Source organism: Scyliorhinus torazame, chromosome 13 (genome assembly GCF_047496885.1).
Source record: "Scyliorhinus torazame isolate Kashiwa2021f chromosome 13, sScyTor2.1, whole genome shotgun sequence".
In the NCBI taxonomy this organism is placed as follows: Eukaryota; Metazoa; Chordata; class Chondrichthyes; order Carcharhiniformes; family Scyliorhinidae; genus Scyliorhinus; species Scyliorhinus torazame.
In genome coordinates this window covers 78564175-78588460 of record NC_092719.1, presented here as the reverse complement: position 1 = coordinate 78588460, position 24286 = coordinate 78564175, and the positions used below count along the sequence as shown (strand labels likewise).

Genomic DNA, 24286 nt, shown 5'->3' with positions numbered 1-24286 from the left:
CTTTAATGGAGCACACCCAGGATTGATGATTTTCTTTCGTAAACCTGTGGGTTTTTTTAAAACACATTGTCCAGTTTGAACAGCTGCCTTTAAAAATAACTTTTTTTTAAAACATAGGAACTCTTGGATTTTGAAGAAAGACAGGGTTCAGCTGTAGCACAGAGGAAACTGAGCAATGCTGAGATTAACTGTTTACCTACCAAATTATTTGATCCAGAACATGCTGCAGGGAAGACGCAGTAAGTAAAACCCAGTTTTTGTTGACCTAACTTTTATACAGTGTTTGGAATCCGAAACTTTTGATAGTTATAAAACAGAATTTTGGAACCAACTCGACAAGCAAAGTAGAGGGTGGCATGCATCATTGATTTAAACAGTCAAGTTTCTGACTTGCTGAAATGCAAGGTTTTCCACATTCTACTGGGCCCCGAGTCACTGACCACCACTTGGGCCAATCGCACACCTGGCAGATGTGCCTCAACCAAGAAAGAAGCAGCAGTATAAGCTAAACTGATTGCATCCAAAAATAAACATGCCGTTCTATATCCTAATTAATTCTCTTCTGCATCACAATTATGTTCCCAGTTGATCTAACTGGATGGGAAGATTCCAGATTGGAAACCTCGTGGAGGAACAGTCACAGGAGCACTAATTAGTTTCAACAACCAGAAGAAAATGCAATACTCTTTTTTTACCTCCTTTCTCCTTCCTCCCTCCCCCTACCTCCCACCTTTACAATTACCCGCAGGTTTTAAGATTAGCACAGATTACAAAGTACATAGAACATACAGTACAGAAAGAGGCCATTCGGCCCATCGAGTCTGCACCACCCCACTTAAGCCCTCACTTCCACCATATCGCCATAATCCAATAACCCCTCCTAACCTTTTTGGTCACTGAGGGCAATTTAGCATGGCCAATCCACCTAATCTGCACATCTTTGGACTGTGGGAGAAAACCGGAACACCCAGAGGATACCCACGCAGACACGCACGGGAGAACGTGCAGACAGTGACCAAGCAGGGAATCGAACCTGGGACCCTGCCGCTGTGAAGCCATCCACTTGTGCTCCATAGTCATCGAATTAGTGACAAACCCAACAAGAAGAGATGCAATTCTAGACCGAGTGTTGGGGGAATGAAGAAGGGCAAGTGTGAGTGACCGTTGGTGACCATATCTGGGATAGTGATCACAATTCGATTAGATTTAGTATTACCATGGAAGAGAGTGATAAAGCAGGAGTCACAATTTTTGAACTGGGGGAAGGCAAATTTTGCAGGAATGAGAAGGGACTGCATTGGCCAGCCCTACTAGAGGAAATGTAAAATGAAATGAAAATCACTTATTGTCACAAGTAGGCTTCAAAATGAAGTTACTGTGAAAAGCCCCTAGTCTCCACAATCCGGCGCCTGTTCGGGGAGTCTGAACATAGAACATAGAAAATACAGCACAGAACAGGCCCTTCGGCCCACGATGTTGTGCCGAACCTTTGTCCTAGATTAATCATAGATTATCATTGAATTTACAGTGCAGAAGGAGGCCAAATTCTGGTACGGATAAATCAGTGGGAAGCACTAAAAAGCGAGATCCATCCTAAATGTACAAAGTAGACATGACCCCTCTTAAAAATAAGAGTGGTGCTACCAAACCTTGCCCCACCCCCCGCCGCCGCCCCGAGGAATACTGGCGAAGATCAAACGGAAAAATAAAGCATATGATGGGCACAAAGAACTAAGCACTACAGATGGTCTTGACAAGTATCGTAAGTGCAGGGTCGAAGTAAAAAAAGAGAAGGAAATCCAAGAGGGCATGGAAAAAATTAGCAAGGTAAACCCAAAGATGTTTTACAAATATATTAATGGAAAAATGGGCCCTATAGAACATAGAACAATACAGCGCAGTACAGGCCCTTCGGCCCACGATGTTGCACCGAAACAAAAGCCATCTAACCTACACTATACCATTATCATCCATATGTTTATCCAATAAACTTTTAAATGCCCTTAATGTTGGCGAGTTCACTACTGTAGCAGGTAGGGCATTCCACGGCCTCACTACTCTTTGCGTAAAGAACCTACCCCTGACCTCTGTCCTATATCTATTACCCCTCAGTTTAAGGCTATGTCCCCTCGTGCTAGCCATTTCCATCCGCGGGAGAAGGCTCTCACTGTCCACCCTATCTAACCCTCTGATCATTTTGTATGCCTCTATTAAGTCTCCTCTTAACCTTCTTCTCTCTAACGAAAACAACCTCAAGTCCATCAGCCTTTCCTCATAAGATTTTCCCTCCATACCAGGCAACATCCTGGTAAATCTCCTCTGCACCCGTTCCAAAGCCTCCACGTCCTTCCTATAATGCGGTGACCAGAACTGTACGCAATACTCCAAATGCGGCCGTACCAGAGTTCTGTACAGCTGCAACATGACCTCCTGACTCCGGAACTCAATCCCTCTACCAATAAAGGCCAACACTCCATAGGCCTTCTTCACCACCCTATCAACCTGGGTGGCAACTTTCAGGGATCTATGTACATGGACACCTAGATCCCTCTGCTCATCCACACTTTCAAGAACTTTTCCATTAGCCACATATTCCACATTCCTGTTTTTCCTTCCAAAGTGAATCACCTCACACTTCTCTACATTAAACTCCATTTGCCACCTCTCAGCCCAGCACTGCAGCTTATCTATATCCCTCTGTAACCTGCTACTTCCTTCCTCACTATCGACAACACCACCGACTTTAGTATCGTCTGCAAATTTACTCACCCACCCTTCTGCGCCTTCCTCTAGGTCATTGATAAAAATGACAAACAGCAACGGCCCCAGAACAGATCCTTGTGGTACTCCACTTGTGACAGAACTCCATTCTGAACATTTCCCATCAACCACCACCCTCTGTCTTCTTTCAGCTAGCCAATTTCTGATCCACGTCTCTAAATCACCCTCAATCCCCTGAGATGAAGGGAACTTGTGTTGGATGCAGTGGCTGAGGGAGGGACTTTAAATGAATATTTTGTCTCCATACTTACAAAGGAAAGGAATGTTGCAGATACTCCAGGAGGAGCACCGATATTGAACGGGATATTCATGAGGATTGGAATTATTCAGGTATTGCGTTGCCAGGACCAGATTGATTGTTTCCGAGGCTACTGAAGGAGGTCAGGGAGGTGATGCTCTGAGCATTTTCCAATCCTCACTAGATACAGGGGAAGTACTGAAGAAATGCAACCGTGATTGCATTGTTTAAAAAGGGATCGAAGGAAATGCCAAACAATTATAAGCCAGTTAGTCTTGCGTCGATGGTGGGCAAAATTAGTAGAATCAATCCTGAGAGATAACTCACATAAAAATGCATGGACTAGACGGGGATAGTCGGCATGGATTTGCTAAAGGGAGGTCTTGCATCACAAATTTGATTGAATTCTTTGAGAAAGTGACAAGAAGACGTTTGACAAGGTCCCATATGACAGATTGATCAGAAAAGTAAAAGCCCATGGGATACAGGGCAATGTGGCAAGCTGGTTAAAAATTGGAGGAGCAACAGGAAACAAAGGGTCATGGTCGATCGCTGCCCGTGCAAATGGAAAGTTGTTTCAAGTGATGTTCCACATGACCTGGCATTGGGACACTTAAGGTTTGTTATATATTTAATGATTTGGATGTGAATGTGGGGGGCCTGGTTAGGAAATTTGCAGACTACACCAGATTGCCGAGTGATGGGCAGTGTAGAGGATAGCTATAAATCTCTAAAATGATATAGACAGGTTGGTGGTCAGGTCGCCCCTCAGCCTCCGTCTCTCTAGGGAGAACAATCTCAGTTTATTCACACCCCTCCTAGCTAATACACTCCATACCAGGCAACGTCCTGTTAAACCATTTCTGTTATCTCAAGTCTCTGTCCTTCTGATAGTGTGGTGACCAGAATTGTACACCGTATTCCAAATATGGCCTAACCAACGTTCTATACAACTGTAGCATAATTTGCGAGCGTCATATTCGATGCCATGTCCTATGAAGGGAAGCATGCCATATGCTTTCTTTACCACCATTTCCACTTGTGCTGTCACAAGGATCTGTGGACCTGCACGCCCAGATCTGTGTCTATGCTCCTGATGGTTTTACCATTTATTTTATAGCTCCCACCTGAATTAAATCTACCAAAATGCATCACCGCTCATTTATCCGGGTTAAATTCCATCTGCCATTTCTCTGCCCAAATTTCTATGTCCGGCTGTGTTCTCTGACAATGTTCATCACTATCTGCAACTCCTGCAATCTTGGTATCATTCGCAAACTTGCTAATCAGACCCGCTACGTTTTCATCAAGTCATTTATATATACTACAAACAGCAGAGGTTCCAATATGATCCCTGCGGAACACCACTAGTTACAGACCTCCATTCGGAAAAACACCCATCCAGTGCTACCCACTATCTTCTATGGCCAACCCCTGACCCCATGTGATTTAATCTTTTGCACCACCAGCCTACCATGAGGGACCTTGTCAATGCTTTACTAAAGTCCATGTAGACAACATCCACAGCCCTTCCCTCATCAATCATTTTTGTCGTCACCTCTCAAAATTCAATCAAATTAGTGAGACATGACCTCTTTCTCGTACAAAACCATGCTGTCTGGCTAATAAGATCATTCACTTCCAAATGTAGCTCCAGTATACAGGAGGTTGAGAGTAGTGAGGTCATGAGTAAGGTTTCAAAGTTGCAGGAGTGTACCGGCAGGCGGGAAGGTGGCTTAAAGTGTGTCTTCAATGCCAGGAGCATCCGGAATAAGGTGGGTGAACTTGCAGCTTGGATTGGTACCTAGGACTTCGATGTTGTGGCCATTTCGGAGACATGGATAGAGCAGGGACAGGAGTGGTTGTTGCAGGTGTCGGGGTTTAGATATTTCAGTAAGCTCAGGGAAGGTGGTAAAAGAGGGGGAGATGTGGCATTGTTAATCAAGGACAGTATTACGGGGGCAGAAAGGATGTTTGATGAGGACTCGTCTACAGAGGTAGTATGGGCTGAGGTTAGAAACAGGAAAGGAGAGGTCACCCTGTTAGGAGTTTTCTGTAGGCCTCTGAAAAGTTCCAGAGTGGTAGAGGGAAGGATTGCAAAGATGATTCTGGATAGGAGCGAAAGCAACAGGGTAGTTGTTATGGGGGACTTTAACTTTCCAAATATTGACTGGAAATGCTAACGTTGGAGTACTTTAGATGGGTCAGTTTTTGTCCAATGTGTGCAGGAGGGTTTCCTGACACAGTATGTAGATAGGGCAACGAGAAGCGAGGCCATATTGGATTTGTTACTGGGTAATGAACCAGGACGGGTGTTAGATTTGGAGGTAGGTGAGCACTTTGGTGATAGTGACCACAATTCGATTACGTTTACTTTAGCGATGGAAAGGGATAGGTATATACCGCGGGGCAAGAGTTATATCTGGGAAGGCAATTATGATGCGATGAGGCAAGACTTGGGATGCATCGGATGGGGAGGGAAACTGCAGGGGATGGGTGCAATGGAAATGTGGAGCTTGTTCAAGGAACAGCTACTGCGTGTCCTTGATAAGTATATACCTGTCAGGCAGGGAGGAAGTGGTCGAGCGAGGGAACCGTGGTTTACTAAAGTAGCTGAATCACCTGTCAAGAGGAAGCAGGAGGCTTATGTAAAGATGAGGCGTGACGGTTCAGTTAGGGCGCTCGAGAGTTGCAAGTTAGCTAGGAAGGACCTAAAGAGAGAGCTAAGAAGAGCCAGGAAGGGGCATGAGAAGTCTTTGGCAGGTAGGATCAAGGATAACCCTAAAACGTTCTATAGGTATGTCAGGAATAAAAGAATGACTAGGATAAGAGTAGGGCCAGTCAAGGACAGTAGTGGGAAGTTGTGCGTGGAGCCCGAGGAGATAGGAAAGGTGATAAATGAATATTTTTCGTCAGTATTCACACCGGAAAAAGACAATGTTGTCGAGGAGATACAGGCTACTAGACTAGAAGGGCTTGAGGTAAATAAGGAGGAGGTGTTAGCAATTCTGGAAAGTGTGAAAATAGATAAGTCCCCTGGGCCGGACTGGGCTTTATCCTCGGATTCTCTGGAAAGCTAGCGAGGAGATTGTTGAGCCTTTGGCTTTGATCTTTATGTCATCATTGTCTACAGGAATAGTGCCAGAAGACCTGGAGGATAGCAAATGTCCCCTTGTTCAAGAAGGGGATTAGAGACCACCCCGGTAACTATAGACCAGTGAACCTTACTTCTGTTGTGGGCAAAGTCTTGGAAAGATTTATAAGAGATAGGATGTATAATCATCTGGAAAGGAATAATTTGATTAGAGACAGTCAACACTGTTTTGTGAAGGCTAGGTCATGCCTCACAAACCTTATTGAGTTCTTGAGAAGGTGACGAAACAGGTGGACGAGGGTAAAGCAGTTGATGTGGTGTATATGGATTTCAGTAAAGCGTTTGATAAGGTTTCCCACGGTAGGCATGGGATTTGGTGATTTAGCAGTTTGGATCAGAAATTGGCTAGCTGAAAGAAGGCAAAGGGTGGTGGTTGATGGGAAATGTTCAGCCTGGAGTCCAGTTACTAGTGGTGTAACACACTGATCTGTTTTGGGGCCACTGCTGTTTGGCATTTTTATAAATGACCTGGAGGAGGGCGTAGAAGGATAGGTGAGTAAATTTGCAGATGACACTAAAGTCGGTGGAGTTGTGGACAGTGCGGAAGGATGTTACAAGTTACAGAGGGACATAGATAAGCTGCAGAGCTGGGCTGAGAAGTGGCAAATGGAGTTTAATGCAGAAAAGTGAGGTGATTCATTTTGGAAGGAATAACAGGAAGACCGAGTACTGGGCTAATGGTAAGATTCTTGGTAGTGTGGGTGAGCAGAGAGATCTCGGTGTCCATGTACGTAGATCCCTGAAAGTTGCCACCCAGGTTGAGAGGGTTTGTTAAGGAGGCGTCCGGTGTGTTAGTGTTTATTGGTCGAGGGATTGAGTTTCGGAGCCATGAGGTCATGTTGCAGCTGTACAAAACTCTGGTGCGGCCGCATTTGGAGTATTGTGTGCAATTCTGGTCGCAACATTATAGGAAGGATGTGGAAGCATTGGAAAGGGTGCAGAGGAGATTTACCAGGATGTTGCTTGATATGGAGGGAATATCTTATGAGGAAAGGCTGAGGAACTTGAGGCTGTTTTCGTTAGCGAGAAGAAGGTTAAGAGGTGACTTAGTTGAGGCATACAAGATGATCAGAGGATCGGATAAGGTGGACAGTGAGAGCCTTTTTCCACGGGTGGTGATGTCTAGCACAAGGGGACATAGCTTTAAATTGAGGGGAGATAGATATAGGACAGATGTCAGAGGTAGGTTCTTTACTCGGAGAGTAGTAAGGGTGTGGAATGCCCTGCCTGCAACAGTAGTGGACTCGCCAACATTAAGGGCATTTGAATGGTAATTGGATAAACATATGGATGATCAGGGAATAGTGTAGATCGGCTTTAGAGTGGTTTCACAGGTCGGCGCAACATCGAGGGCCGAAGGGCCTGTACTGCGCTGTAACGTTCTATGTTCTAAATGTGCATAAATCCTATCTCTGAGAATCTTTTCCAACAATTTCACCATCGCTGACGTCAAGCTCACTGGCCTATAATTACCCAGGTTATCCTTGCTACCCTTCTTTAAAGGGACTTCATTGGCTATCCTCCAATCCTCTGATATCTCACCTGTGGCCAACGAGGAATCAAAGATTTGTGTCCGAGGCTCAGCGATTTAATATCTTGTCTCCCTCAGTAATCTGGGATAGATGCCATCTGGCCCTGGAGATTTTTCTACCTCCATGCTTTTTAATACATCTAACACTTGCCTCCATCATAACAACCTGTTCTAAATGTTTATACATGACACCACCAATCAACATGTCCCTCCTTTGTGAATACCAATGCAAAATATTAATTAAAGGATCTCGCCTACTTCCTTTAGTTCAATGCATAATTTCCCTCCTTTGTCCTCGAGTGGACCAACTCTTTCTCTAGCTACCCTCTTCCTAACGTATGTATAAAATGCCTTGGGATTCTTCTTAATCCTGTCTGCCAAGGACATTTTGTGACTCCTTTTTGCCCTCCTTAACTCCTTGCTTGAGTTCTACTTTACTTGTATTCTTCAAGTGCTTCATCTGTTTTTAGTTGCCTCACATTTGCATCATTTTTCTTTTTGACTAGACTCTCCATTTCCCTGGCCATCCATGGTTTCTGAATCCTGCATTTCCTGTCTGTCCTTTTCACCGGCACATGCAAGTCCTGCACTCCCATCAACTGCTCCCAAACAGCGCCTCCCAAACAACTGCCTCCAAATCCTGCCTAATCTGGTTGTAGCTAGTCTTCAGTTTTGACAAAGAGTCATCGGACTCTAGACGTTGGCTCTTTTCTCTCCCTACAGATGCTGCCAGACCTACTGAGATTTTCCAGCATTTTCTCATTCGTTTCAGATTCCAGCATCCACAGCAATTTGCTTTTATTCAGTTAGTCTTCCCCTAATTTAGCCCCTTAACCCTAGGACAACACCTGTCCTTTTCCATGAGTATCTAAAAGCTTATGGAATTGTGGTTGCTGTAAGAGGGACTGGGAAGAAGCAGTCCGTGCAGGGATCCCCTGCGGTCGTTCCCATGAGCAACAAGTATACCGCTTTGGATACTTGTGGGAGGGGGGGACTTACCAGGGGTAAGCCACGGGGTACGGGCCTCTGGCATGGAGTCTGTTCCTGTTGCTCAGAAGGGAAGGGGGGGGAAGAGGAGCAGAGCATTAGTAATTGGGTACTCAATAGGGGCACAGATAGGAGATTTTGTGGGAGCGAGAGACACTCACGTTTGGTATGTTGCCTCCCAGGTGCAAGGGTACGTGATGTCTCGGATCGTGTTTTCCGGGTCCTTAAAGGGGAGGGGGAGTAGCCCCAAGTCGTGGTCCACATTGGCACTAACGACAGGTAGGAAAGGGGACATGGATGTCAGGCAGGCTTTCAGGGAGCTAGGATGGAAGCTCAGAACGAGAACAAACAGAGTTGTTATCTCTGGGTTGTTGCCTGTGCCACGTGATAATGAGATGAGGAATAGGGAGAGAGAGCAATTAAACACGCAGGCGGGAGGGATCCAGATTTCTGGATAACTGGGGCTCTTTCTGGGGAAGGTTGGACCTCTACAGACCGGATGGTCTACATCTGAACCTATGGGGCACAAATATCCTGGGGGGGAGATTTGTTAGTGCTCTTTGGGGGGGTTTAAACTAATGCAGCAGGGGCATGGGAACCTGGATTGTAGTTTTAGGGTACGAGAGATTGAGAGTATACAGGTCAGGAGCACAGATTTGACTTCGCAGGAGGGGGCCAGTGCTCAGATAGGTGATTTGAAGTGTGTCTACTTCAATGCCAGGAGTATACGAAATAAGGTAGGGGAACTGGCAGCATGGGTTGGTACCTGGGACTTCGATGTTGTGGCCATTTCGGAGACATGGATAGAGCAGGGACAGGAATGGTTGTTGCAGGTTCCGGGGTTTAGGTGTTTTAGTAAGCGCAGAGAAGGAGGCAAAAGAGGGGGAGGTGTGGCCCTGCTAGTCAAAAACAGTATTACGGTGGCGGAGAGGATGCTAGATGGGGACTCTTCTTCCGAGGTAGTATGGGCTGAGGTTAGAAACAGGAAAGGAGAGGTCACCCTGTTGGGAGTTTTCTATAGGCCTCCAAATAGTTCTAGGGATGTAGAGGAAAGGATGGCGAAGATGATTCTGGATAAGAGCGAAAGTAACAGGGTAGTTATTATGGGAGACTTTAACTTTCCAAATATTGACTGGAAAAGATATAGTTCGAGTACATTAGGTGGGTCGTTTTTTGTCCAATGTTTGCAGGAGGGTTTCCTGACACAATAATATGTTGACAGGCCAACAAGAGGAGAGGCCACATTGGATTTGGTTTTGGGTAATGAACCAGGCCAGGTGTTAGATTTGGAGGTAGGTGAGCACTTTGGGGACAGTGACCACAATTCGGTGATGTTTACGTTAGTGATGGAAAGGGATAAGTATACCCCGCAGGGCAAGAATTATAGCTGGGGGAAGGGCAATTATGATGCCATTAGACATGACTGGGGGGTGGGGGGGGGTGGAGATAGGTTGGAGAAGTAGGCTGCAAGTGTTGGGCACACTGGATATTTGGAGCTTGTTCAAGGAACAGCTACTGCGTGTTCTTGTTAAGCACGTACCGGTCAGGCAGGGAGGAAGGTGTTGAGCGAGGGAACCGTGGTTTACCAAAGAAGTGGAATCGGTTGTTAAGAGGAAGAAGGAGGCCTATGTGAAGATGAAGTGTGAAGTTTCAGTTGGGGTGCTTGATAGTTACAAGGTAGCGAGGAAGGATCTAAAGAGAGAGCTAAGATGAGCAAGGAGGGGACATGAGAAGTATTTGGAAAACCCAAAAGCTTTCTAAAGGTATGTCAGGAATAAAAGAATGACTAGGGTAAGAGTAGGGCCAGTCAAGGACAGGGATGGGAAGTTGTGTGTGGAGTCTGAAGCGATAGGCGAGATACTAAATGAATATTTTTCGTCAGTATTCACTCAGGAAAAAGAGAATGTTGTGGAGGAGAATGCTGAGACCCAGGCTATTAGAATAGATGGCATTGAGGTACGAAGGGAAGAGGTGTTGGCAATTCTGGACAGACTGAAAATAGATAAGTCCCTGGGGCCTGATGGGATTTATCCTAGGATTCTCTGGGAAGCCAGGGAAGAGATTGTTGAGCCTTTGGCCTTGATTTTTATGTCGTCATTTGCTACAGGAATAGTGCCAGAGGACTGGAGGATAGCAAATGTGGTCCCTTTGTTCAAGAAGGGGAGTAGAGACAACCCCGGCAACTATAGACCGGTGAGTCTCACCTCTGTTGTGGATAAAGTCTTGGAGGGGATTATAAGAGACAAGATTTATAATCATCTAGATAGGAATAATATGATTAGGGATAGTCAGCATGGCTTTGGAAAGGGTAGGTCATGCCTCACAAACCTTATCGAGTTCTTTGAGAAGGTGACTGAACAGGTAGACGAGGGTAGAGCAGTTGATGTGGTGTATATGGATTTCAGTAAAGCGTTTGATAAGGTTCCCCACGGTAGGCTATTGCAGAAAATACGGAGGCTGGGGGTTGAGGGTGATTTAGAGATGTGGATCAGAAATTGGCTAGCTGAAAGAAGACAGAGGGTGGTGGTTGATGGGAAATGTTCAGAATGGAGTTCAGTCACAAGTGGAGTACCACGAGGATCTGTTCTGGGGCCGTTGCTGTTTGTCATCTTTATAAATGACCTAGAGGAGGGCGCAGAAGGGTGGGTGAGTAAATTTGCAGACGACACTAAAGTCGGTGGTGTTGTCGACAGTGCGGAAGGATGTTGCAGGTTGCAGAGGGATATAGATAAGCTGCAGAGCTGGGCTGAGAGGTGGCAACTGGAGTTTAATGTAGAGAAGTGTGAGGTGATTCACTTTGGAAGGAATAACAGGAATGCGGAATATTTGGCTAATGGTAAAGTTCTTGAAAGTGTGGATGAGCAGAGGGATCTAGGTGTCCATGTACATAGATCCCTGAAAGTTGCCACCCAGGTTGATAGGGTTGTGAAGAAGGCCTATGGAGTGTTGGCCTTTATTGGTAGAGGGATTGAGTTCCGGAGTCATGAGGTCATGTTGCAGCTGTACAAAACTCTGGTACGGCCGCATTTGGAGTATTGCGTACAGTTCTGGTCACCGCATTATAGGAAGGACGTGGAAGCTTTGGAGCGGGTGCAGAGGAGATTTACCAGGATGTTGCCGGGTATGGAGGGAAAATCTTATGAGGAAAGGCTGATGGACTTGAGGTTGTTTTCGTTAGAGAGAAGAAGGTTAAGAGGAGACTTAATAGAGGCATACAAAATGATCAGGGGGTTAGATAAGGTGGACAGTGAGAACCTTCTCCCGCGGATGGAAATGGCTAGCACGAGGGGACATAGCCTTAAACTGAGGGGTAATAGATATAGGACAGAGGTCAGAGGTAGGTTCTTTACGCAAAGAGTGGTGAGGCTGTGGAATGCCCTACCTGCAACAGTAGTGAACTTGCCAACATTAAGGGCATTTAAAAGTTTATTGGATAAGCATATGGATGCTAATGGCATAGTGTAGGTTAGATGGCTTTTGTTTTTTGACTTCCCATGTCGGTGCAACATCGTGGGCCGAAGGGCCTGTACTGTGCTGTATCGTTCTATGTTCTATGTTTGCCACATGTTTTCCTCCCATTGCAACTTTGGTGACCTGGCCGGGCGTACTAGGTCCAGTATAGCCCCCTCTCTAGTCGGACTGGCCACATTGTCCAAAAATCCTCCTTGGACACACTTAACAAATTCCTCACCATCCAGATCCCTAGCCCTAAGGGATGGGAGGCCTGTAGTACACCCCCATCATAGTGACTGCCCCTTCCTGTTTCTTGCGTTCTACCCACTTCCTCGTTACTTGATTCATCCAAGGCGTCCTCCCTCTGTACAGCTGTAAAATGTTCTGTAACCAGTATTGCAACCCCCCCCCCCCCCCCCCCCCCCGTTTCACCTGAAACACCGAGCTCTTCCCCCCCCCTTTCGCCTGAAACACTGATATCCTGGAATATTTAGCAGCCAGTCCTGTCTCTTTTAGAAAATATTTTATTGGGGCATTCATAATTTTAACAATTTTAAACATCAAATTTCAACAAGAACAAAACCATATAACCAACAAACCCCAGCCAACATAGCTTACACAGATAGTCTTTCCTTCCTTCCTTCTCTGCTGATCAACCATAGTCCCTATTGGTCCAGCCTCCAGCCCTGGTCCTGCACCTCCTCGGGGCCACCCTCCCCATACACTTTAAAAGCCGAACCCCTGTGAGCAGTACCATTTCTCCCCCGCCCCCCCCCCCCCCCCCCCCCAAACCTTCTGCTTACCCTTCACAGTGCTTCTGTGAACTAGACTGGCAGCCCCCGCTAACCATGGCACCTAACATCCTACCCCCACTGATTTCCCTACCCCCCCCCCCCCTCTCAAACATCCTACTAGTGCAAACAAAAAACAACCCCACCCCAAGTCCATTTGAAGAGATCAACCCCCCATTTTCCAACAGAGAACAAAAACAAGCCTGAAGCCGAGAAAATGGCCCCAAACGCAAATTAAAACGGCACCAAAGCATCTCCACAAGTTCAAAGACTGCCTTCTTCTGCCAGTCCATGCCAAAATACAGCTCCTGGCCTTCATAGGTCACCCACAGAGGTGGGTACAGCAACCCATAGGTTGCTGGGTACAGCAACCCAAACTTCACTCCCTCCTTGTGGTGGGCTACCTTTACCTTTATTAAATCTCACTCTGTACCCAGGCTCTGGTACACTCTGATTTCACTGCCCTCCCAGGTGCAACGCCTTATCTGCTAGGCCCACCTCATGATCCACTCATTGTCCAAGAAACTTTGCAACCGCACCACCATCTACCTCGGCGGCTCGTTCCCCTGGCGTTTCCTCATTAGCGCCCTGTGCGCTCGATCCATCTCCAGAGGCCGTGCAAATGCACCTTCTCCCAGCAGTTTCTCCAGCATCCTCCCCACATGCGCACCAGAGCGGCTCCTTCACTCCCCTCCGGCAGGCCTACAATCCGATATTCTGCCTGCGCAATCGGCTCTCCAGGTCTTGAATTTTCTCCTGGAGCTGCCTCTGCTGATCTCTCATCAGCCCCATCTCCACTGCCATCAAGGCAAATTGCTCCCTGTGTTCCCCCACCACCACCTCCATCTTCAGGATTGTCTGGGCCTCCAGCTTCGTCTCCATGCAGTCGATCACCACCTTCTCGAATCCACTGCCTAGGCCAGGTCGTCCAGATTCTCGTGTTGCTGGGTGAACTTCCCTTTCAGGAAGCCCACCAGCTGCTCTGTTGACCAGTAAGCCTGCAGGGTGTTTTTGAAAACTCACCACTATTCTTAGAAGTCCCCCTATACCAAAAAGGGCCGACATTCGAAATGGTGATGAAGGATTCTCACTCCCTGAGGATACAGGCTTCAGTGGGTGCTATTCAGGTCAAACTATGTTTTCAAGTTATCCCCCGGTATAACCCATACCTCCACCGAAGATTTCATCTACTTACCACTTAGTAGCATCGATCCTGGGTCCTGCATTGCTAAGTAAGTAAAGTAGACTAATAACCACTGTTTCAGGTTAAAACTTTTAAGTTATTTTATTATTATATATATTTTTCTCTTTTTAAAAGATGTATTATCACTGTCTTTACAGAAAAGTAAAAAGATCTTGCTTCTGGACCCTTCTGGTTGGTTGAAGGGACCTTCAGACCCAACTTGACAATCAATCTTTTTAAAATCTGGTCTTCTTTAGATGTATTCGCTGATGAGCTCGGTTGCTGTGTCCTATGTTTCCCATGTGCCGAGATATGAGAGCTGGCTGTGCTGGCTATCTCTGAGCTGAATCTGGCTACTCTTTAAATTCTAGTCTTCCTTAGATGTGTTCGCTATTTTAGCTCGGCTGCTTTTCCCTGTCCCTTTCCCATGGCCGAGCTGACTGTAATCTGACTCTGCTTCTCCCCTCTCTCTCTCTCTCTCTCTCTCTTTGCGTTCTGGTTCTGCCTGCTGTCTCCTTTCTTCGGGTTTATATTCTCTTTCTAACAGTTAAGTTTTTATGACGTTATTGTAAAGTAACTCTTACTTTTTACAATCAAAGAAAAATATCTTTGATCTAAACCTTCTAATCCAACTAAGTATTCATTTTGACATGACTTCATCTCAGATCTGATTACATTGTTTCCTTTGTGATGTTCAAAATGCTTTGGTTTCAAGAGGTGTTACTTTTGGTTTGGTTCCTGCCATTTCTATAGTTTTATTTTCCCATTGTGTCCTCAGCTCATAATTTTGACTTTGATTTTGGCTTTGAATTATGTTTCTCGTAGACTGATAGTCTCCAGTTTTCTTTAATTTACCTGGTATTAGCAAATTTTCACACCTAGAATTCTCACCAAATTCAACTGAACCTCATCCATTCTTTTCCAGATGCTTACTAAGATAGTTACTTTCAATGAAGGTGTGAGCCATTGTTTTTGACTTCATTCAAAATCTTGTTTGCTTGACCAAGGATATCTGCATTTTACAATCCTTCCCTGACAGCTGCTGTTAACCCTTTGTGGGATCTTTCCCTGTATTCTCATGTTTCTCTCAGACCAGATATTGCCAAACTTCCATGTTTCAAATGACGCATCTCCATATTTTCAATAACAAGGGCCACTCCCTGACCCTCCACCATCTCCACATGCATCGCAGGCACTGACCAACTCTTGCAGTCTGATCCCCTCTTTGCAACCGATTCTGGCCCTCGGCTCCATACACAGTTCACCTGTCTTACCTGTTATACTCCATGCATTGAAACAGACACTCCAGGCCCACTGAGTTCAACCTCCCCCAGCCTGCCCTTCCTCTTGGCCAGCCTGGCTCTGGTACCATGCTCATCCCGTCTCTACACTTTCTGACTTACTGTTCTGATTCCCACCCACCTGAACCATAGTAGCAAACCTCGCAGCCAGGATATTGTTGGCCCTCCAGTTCAGCGTAACCTTTCCTTTGTACTGGCACCACCGTCCCTGGAAGACATCCCAATGATCCAAGAAACTGAAGCCCTCCTTCCTGCGCCAGTTCTTTAGCCACGTGTTCAGCTGCACTAGATCCCTGTTGCTAGCCTTTGTCTTAACTGCTTTAACACAAATTCCAAGATCCAGCCACCGATTTTCCTGTTGTAATTTCAACTCCTTCCACAGGCTGTAGTAAAATCTCCAAAACCTGAAAATCACTTCAGATATCTTTCTAGCACCTCTGCCGCCAGCTCTGTCTTTATTGAATAGTTCTCTGTTCCAGTGTCCTTAACCTCAGACTTTGGAAATTGCTCTTCATTTCTCTAGTTTCCTTAGCTAGCTGGTTTTCATGACCATTACTAAATTGAGATGTTCCCTGTCTAGCCTTCTAAACCTACTGTTTCTAGCAGAGCTGAGTTCCCCTCTAAGCACATTGGTTCATCTCTGACGTACAAACACCTTTTGTCTAGCATGAATCTAACTATAGGTGTTACCCTTGCAGGCAAATAAATGTTAAATAAAGACTATACCTTATTTCTAATGTTTACCAATACAAATATATCCCTTAAACCCCCCTGTTTTCCTAACAATTACAGCCAGTTTGACATCTTCACATAAAAGCATTTCCTTTATCTGTTTATCACCTGCTTATCATTCAAGATAGAGGCTTTCTCTATCAAGTGGGTTCAAGCCATGTTTCAGTACTTTCAGAATTAGAATTGAAGTTTGAGCATGAGCACTAGCTCCTTCAACTGAAGCTGAATTGTTGTTTTTCTTCCTTTCAAATGTTTAACTTTAAGTAGTTTCCTGTGTCAATAGGACACTTGATTGTGAACTACTTCATGTTCTAATATTCTTTGGCGGGGTTGGTGTGGAGTGTCTATAATTTTCCACTTGTTGTTCTGATCCTGAGTTTGTGCCTCCTTGTTGCAAATTTGCCAAATAGCAGAAACATTTTCTCTTGTCCTCAAGAATACATTATTTATAATGAGGTACCCCGATTATTACTCAAACTCTGGCCCGCTTGACATGTTAAATGTCATGTTACAGGTGTTAGTTTTGTCTACCAGAGGAAGTGAATGTGCTGCCATGGGAAGCTATATTAAGAACTTTGTTGACTCCTGTTATCCATTAACTGGTATATCCTAGGGAAATTACTGAAAGCTGCCAGGTCAAGTCCTATGGTTCACGTATATGTGTGTGTTTTTCCAGTTTTTCTTCAAGGGCGTCAATCACCTTGGACAACTCGGGAGCAGCATTAAGTGCTTCCTTGCTGGTACTGTGCACACTTGTGGAGCAATTTTATACACTGACATCAATGCAGTTTTTTTTTTTTTTTTTGTTGCTGTACCTGACCTGGATATACACATAGTTATGAATTAATTACAGTCTTAAGGCCATACTGTCCCCTTGGCCTATGCCTTATTGATCATTTGTTCTTTACTGGTCCCCTTTCTCTTCTCCCCTCCTCCTTACGCTCACTTCCACCCCCCCCCCCCCCCCAAACCACCGGCAGAGGTAAATCTCTGATCTTGTGATTTTATGATTAAATTTGTAGTCTGAGTTCTTTGGGCAATCCTAGTGACCATCTTTATAATATAGTATGGTATTGCCATAGTCTTCCTGGACAGCATGAAGATGCCTAGTACTGGGACTATTCTACTCTGTCCCATTCTTTTTTTTTTTAAGTTTTTTTTTTTTTTTTTTTTTTTTTTTTTTACCTAAATCTCTCAACTTTTAAGCAGATAAGCAAATTTTTGACCAGTTTGTTTTTCAAACTTGGTCCTAACATTTTTATTCTGTTTTGTTTCTCTTGGTACTTTGTTGCTTTTCCTTCCTACGCTTTCGATTGAGGTGATGAGCTTTCACCTTATTTCCCTGTTGCAATGTCGTAAGTGATGTTAAGGATTACACTGGAGTGGAGCACTATGCAGGAAGGATGTTACTGATGGTGGGGATGCATCCATAACCAGGGGGTCACCAATCTGAGAATACGGGGTGGACCATTTAGGACAGATGAGAAGAAAGTGGTCGACCTGTGGAATTCGTTACCACAGGAAGTAGTTGAGACCAAAACATTGCATGTTTTCGAGAAGCTGTTAGATATAGCACTTGAGACGAAGGGGATCAAGAAGATATTGGGGGATGGGGTTAAAGCTGGATTAGGCTATTATGATCAGCCATGATAATGAATGGTGGAGCAGGCTCAAAGGGCCAAATGGCCTCTAATGTTACAATCTTTTGACTAATGTGTACTGCCCAACTATGTCAGATTTGTGACATTTAATACAGGCTGCAAACTGGTAACTGACCTTGCAGAACTCTAAAATCTGCCCTTCTTAAATGGATATGTAAGATTGCATGGTACTATTTGAAGAAAAGCAAGAGTTCTCATTTATCCCTCTGTCAACATCCCTCATATGGATCATCTTGTACTGTTTGTGGGAATCTTGCTCCCTGCATTACAAACTTCATAAACTTCAACTTGTGTAAACACTGCACAAAGGAAGCTTCTGTTAATATAGTATTAAGTCCCTATAACTTCCCAAAATAATGTTGTTTGGTTTATTGTCACATATATCCAAGTACATACACAGTAGATAAAAAGAATAATCAACAGAGTACATTGATAAATGGTACATCGACAAAGAGTGATTGGTTACAGTGCGGAACAAGGGCCAAACAAAGCAAATACATGAGCAAGAACAGCATAGGGCGTCATGAATAGTGTTCTTACTGGGAACAGATCAGACCGAGGGAGAGTCGTTGAGGAGTCTAGTAGCTGTGGGGAAGAAGCTGTTCCTTTGTCCGGATGTGTGAATCTTCAGACTTCTGTATCGTCTGCCTGATGGAAGGGTCTGGAAGAAGGCAAGCCTGGGTGGGAGGGGTCTCCGATAATGCTGTCTGCCTTCCTGAGGCAGTGGAAGGTATAGACCGAATCAATGGGAGGGTGGCAAGCTTGTGTGATGCGTTGGGCTGAGTTCACCACACTCTGCATTTCTTTCGATCTTGGGCCGAGCAGTTGCCATACCAAGCTGTAATGCAGCCAAATAGGATGCTCTCTATGGCCCATCTGTGGAAGTTTGAGAGAGTCGATGCAGACATGAATTTCTTTAGCTTCCATAGGAAGTAGAGACACTGTTGGGCTTTCTTGACTGTTGCATCAACGTGAGTGGACCAGGACAGACTGTTGGTGATGGTGACCCCCAGGAACTTGAAGCTATCGACCATCTCCACTTCGGAGCCATTGATGTCGATTGGGGGGGATCGTCGTGCGATGCTTCCTGAAGTCTATGATCAGTTCCTTGGTCTTTCCAACATTGAGAGAGGTTGTTTTCGGTACACCATGCAACCAAGTGATCTATCTTCCTTCCGTAGTCTGATTCGCCGTTGTTTGAGATACAACCCACACAGTCACTGACATTTGCCTAATTAGTTTGAGTTTTTCTGTTGGGTTGGTTGGGATCTGCCTGCATACATTACATGAAAAGTTGCAAAATGTAATTTTTAAAAAAATTAACAGTTGTAAGATGCACCACTCATCTTTTTTTTTTAGGTGTCATATCTGCTTCAATGACTACACAGCAAGAGAAAAATTGAGGATCTTGCCATGTCTTCATGACTATCACAGTCGGTGCATTGACCGCTGGTTAAAGGTATGCATTGGCATAGGAAATGTTGCATGCTCTGCTGAAGTGCTTATTTCAGCATCATTCAGAATGGTGCTAAAGGTTGGGTCGGGAGTGGATCCATTGGGACAAGGTACAACATAGTGACTGGAAAAAGAAAAATTAGACTGCATTGTTTTTGCAAAGCATTTAGTTCATTCCATAGTAGTTGCTGATAAATTACTATCAGCCGCTGCCAGAAAAAAATCTTGGTTCAGGTTTTCGTAAAATTAATGGGGATAAACAGGTGGTGGCCTTTCCGATGCTGCCGCCACTGAGGATACAGGACAGGGTGGGGGAGGGGAAGGTGTTGAATATCTGCCAGGAACTACAGGAGGCGGAGGAAACCCCGGTGGAGGAGTGCAAGGGCAAGTGGGAGGAGGAGCTAGGTGAGTAGTTGGAAGCGGGTCTGTGGGCAGAGGTCCTGGGCAGGGTTAATTCCTCCTCATCATGTGCCAGGCTCAGTATAATTCAATTTAACCAGGCACACATGACGGCAGTGAGAATGAGCAAGTTTTTTGGGGTAGAATACAGTTGTACGAGGTGCAAGGGCAGCCCAGCAAACCATGTCCACATGTTTTGGGCATGCCCGGAGCTTAGAGTTCTGGCAGGGGTTCGCGAGGGCAATGTCCAAGGTGCTTAACACGCGGGTGGTGCCGAGTCCAGAGATAGCGATGTTTGGAGTGTCAGAAGACCCGGGAGTTTGGGGGGGGGGCGAAAGAGGCTGACGCCTTGGCCGGAGTAGCCCGGAGACTGATTTTATTAATGTGGAGGGACTCGAAGCCCCTGAGTGTAGAGACCTGGGTTAACAACATGGCTGGGTTTCTCAGCCTTGAGAAAATAAAGCTTGCCTTAAGAGGGTCTACGCTAGGGTTCTCTCTGAGGTGGCAGCCGATCGTCGACTTTCTCGGGGAAAATTAAAATGTCAACAGCAATCCGTAGGGGGGGGTGGTGGGTGTGTGCTTCATTGGGATGGTGTGGGAAGACTGAGTCGCGTGGGGTAATGTCTATTTAATTGTTAGTACAATATGTTAATGTTCACTCTATTTTGTTTTGTTATTATTGTTACTACTGTTTTATGATGAAAAATTCTGCAAAACCTTAAAGATATATATTTTTTTAAATAAAAAATTGGACAGTCGAGTAAATTTGGTTTATTGAGAACTTTGTGTATTTTTTAGAATTTCCCAAGTTAATGGACTCTTTCCTATCGGACTTTTTTTAATGCTTTGAATCTTTTAAATTTCTGCCTGCTGCAGCTACGTGTCTATCAATGGGTAATAAATATTCATTGTTGTTTCAGTTTCATTAACAAATTTGTGTGGCTTGAGTTGGCCATTTGACTAATATTGTGAGAACTCTGGGTGGTAACTATTTTTTGAACTATAAGTAAACGCTTCCAAATTTCTAAAGATTGAACAATACTCTTCTCTCCCCCCCCCCCCCAAAGAAAATCAGGACCACCTTGCAATGCCTTGTTTCTGCGTTCCAAGAATGCATTTGTATGTATCTGACAGTTCAGCATAGGTGAAGGTAAAGTGACCATCGTCCAGATGACCACGGGCTGCTTTTCCCCATTTTGAAGGGGGTGGAGTGGTGGAGAGCTGACTGGTGGTGATTCTAATCTGAGGGCAGGTTAACCACACCTCGGTTGAGAAGATGGAGCCTTCATAAGTAACATCAGCTGGTACAGTATTTGAACCTGCACTGTTGGCCTTGTTCTGCATCACACCAGCTGTCCAGTCAACTGAGCTAAACCAGACAGTTCAGCATATACATGCATAAATCTAGATGTGATGCACTTTGAGGCTGGTTTAGCACACTGGGCTAAATCACTGGCTTTTAAAGCAGACCAAGGCTGGCCAGCAGCACTGTTCAATTCCCGTACCGGCCTCCCCGAACAGGCGCCGGAATGTGGCGACTAGGGGCTTTTCACAGTAATTTCATTTGAAGCCTACTTGTGACAATAAGCGATTTTCATTTCATTTTTTCACTTGCATTTTTGGATCTGTTTCTTGGTAAGAAAGTGATTGACAATTCATACTTTCCCTCATTTGATGTAAATCACATTTATGAATTTTACATTTATTAGTGATTTATCAATTTTCTTCCATTGGAGCAGCAATTAAGATCTAACATGAGTGCAAAAAAAAATCCTTGATGGGCATTTTGCAGCTTACTGGTACCAATAGTTGGTGACAACACAGTGCCAAGATTTAATTACCGTTTCTATCCTACAGGGAAATTCAAGTTGCCCAATCTGCAGAGTTGATGTTAATTTGGATTCGTCTTGAGCAAGACCTACCAAAAGAGCCATGAATCTGTGCAATAAATTATTTGACTAAAATCTAATACTGTAAGATGCATTCAATTGTGTCATGGATGAAAACTTGTTTACATGACTTTTATTTCTGTGTAATAAATGATTTCTCAGGAGGATTTCAATGTGTATTGTTTGGTGTCTTTTCAGAACTAATCTTTGAACCTTTTTCAAACAAAAGACCAAAATAAATAACGCTTGTTTTGGATTATTTTTAAACACATTTTTACTTGCTGTGTAAAAGTAGATTCATTTTGACTATTTTATAACTGCGAATTAGACATTTTCATTTGACATGTACAGATGTTGCAACTCTTTCAGGATTATTGTATCTGCTTTGTGAGCAGATCATGTTGCTGAGTTCAATGCATCAATCTAATGGAAGTAAAGTGACTGCCTGGAAAGATCAATATATATGTTGCATATTTTTTTCCAAACACAAGGCTGTAGTGGTTTAATGAACCATGGTCTCATTGCTTGTAACAAAAGGGGACTTAAATTTATCTTGTGCCATTTTTTTCTGAAGTGATGTAAATCCTATTCTGCAACTGAGCTCCTAATGCAGGCAAGGATAGTAGAATGAACAGTTCTGAAGATTACCTACAATGATGAGGACCAATGTATTCAATCGAAACCAAATCAATCCTCTAGCAACAGTATTTGGAGTTCCTTTTGACCGTATTGATGAATGCACAAGTCTTTTATTCCCTAATATGTACCCTACCCCACCCTAATGAAGAATACTACTTAAGCCAGTTTCTCAAAACCAAAAGGTTTATCCTTGCACTTCAAATTGCCAGATTGTTTAATATATGTATAATTGAATTTGAAGGAACCTTTGATTTGTTTTCAGTTTGCGAAGCTACCCAATATTTTAAAATGGTGGCTTCACAAATTGGTATAGATTTGTTGCAATTTTCTCTAATTGACCAGTTGTGGTACCTTCACATTCACAGCATGTAAACTGAGACTATGAAGGGGAAAACTTACACACTATAGTTACACATCAACAAATTTGTATTCTGTCCAATTTGAAGTGTTTATATTACCAGCCTGTGAATTCATCCCTAATAAGAACAGCAATATAATAAACCAACATCCAGCAATGTTTGCCATAGCTGGATCAGAAGGGAGTATGATGTTTTGTTTGAATAGTAGCTATTCCAAATGCAAGTTATACATGGGTTTTGGATGGGGCAGGGTGGAAGTTGAAAATGGCTAACTTTTTTTTGTTGTTTTCTTTTTGTCATTTCATGTACCAAGGATTCATCATTATTGAAATAGCTTGTTGAGATGTACATGCTGAGTACTGTCATTGTTTTGTTTGACTTTTTAATGTGTATATGTCTGAACTTTGTTTTGAACCTAATGTTTAATTTGATTAAAAAGTGTCCAATACATTTTACTGTTTTGCCTTTTTATTGCTAATGAATGCAAGGATGACTGAGCATAGTCACAATTACTAAGAGCAATGTTATGAAAGGCTGTCCAGTCCTTGGGCCTGCATCCTAGGGTCTTGAAGGAAGTGGCTGTAGAGATGGATGCATTGGTCAAGATCTTCCCTAGACTCTGAAAGTCTTGAGTAGATTGGAAAACAATTTGGGCAAGGAGAGACAAAAGTAGGAAACTATATAGGCCAGTTAGAATCTGTAATGACAGTGTTTGACTAACAATTTCCCCAATGACAGGTGGCAGGACATTGCATTGTGACTTTCTAAATCTGGTTTGGGGAAATTGTATCCTGCCTAACTTAATTATTGAGGATGTTGGAAATCCAAATACACTATGAGGTGCCGACAGGAAAGTTGGGATAAATGGGTCGGGTTGATTTCGGGTTGGCAAACTAAGGTACTGGTGTCATGAGGATCAGTGGTGGGGTCTCAACTCTTTACAATCCACATAACATAGATTACATAAGACTTCGATGAAGGGGCTGACTTGTACCAAGGTAGGAAAGTTGAGGATACTGTCCACCAAGGTTTGTAGATATATTGAGTGGGTAAAAATTTGGCAGGACTGTAATGTGGGGAAATGAGGTTGTGCACTTAAGAATTTTTTTTTAAATGACACATTTTAAATGAGTGCTGCTGCAGTACAGAATGGTCCTTGTACACTAATGAAGTTAGCAGGTAGGTCTACAGTAATAATGAGCAAATGGACATTGGCCTTTATTGCAAGGAAATGGAATATTAAAGTGGGGGAAGTCCTGCTACAGCTCTGCAGGGCATTGGTGAAACCAGCTGGAGTAGTGCTGTTTCTCTTTCCCCTCTCCCCCCCCCCCCCCCCCCCCCCCCTGCTTAAGGAGGGATGTACTTGGATTGAAGCCAATTCGGTGTTCACCAGGTTAATTCCTCTGATGCACTGAGAAGGGCAGGTCAAAGACTGGGAATCCTATGATGAGTAACTCCTGATCCCCCTCCGCCCCACCCCAAAACCTGTCCTCCATCTACAAGGCACAAGTTGGGAGTGTAATGGAATACTCTCCACTTGCCTAGATAAGTGTAGCTCCAACACAAGAAGCGTGACACCATCCAGGCCAAAGCAGCCTGTTTGATTGCATCCCCCTTCCACAAACATTCAAAACCTCCACCACCGATGGAACGGTGGCAGCTGTGTACCTTCCACAAGATGCACTGCAGGAACTCACCAAGGTTCCTTGGACAGCCCCTTCCAAATCCACGAC

The 24286-nt window shown here is 44.3% G+C and overlaps 1 protein-coding gene across 5 annotated transcripts in view; it reads left to right on the top strand.

Moving 5' to 3' along the window:
- The window catches only part of LOC140388134 (uncharacterized), a 65896-nt gene extending 42893 nt beyond the window's left edge, over positions 1 to 23003 (top strand). For all 5 annotated transcript variants that reach the window (XM_072471830.1, XM_072471832.1, XM_072471831.1 and 2 more), the window contains 3 exons: positions 118 to 239; positions 19172 to 19271; positions 21524 to 23003. In XM_072471830.1, coding sequence (XP_072327931.1) covers positions 118 to 239; positions 19172 to 19271; positions 21524 to 21577 — 276 coding nt within the window. In that variant the 3' untranslated portion in view covers positions 21578 to 23003. The remainder of the gene's footprint in view (positions 1 to 117; positions 240 to 19171; positions 19272 to 21523) is intronic.
- The last annotated feature ends 1283 nt before the right edge of the window (positions 23004 to 24286 follow it).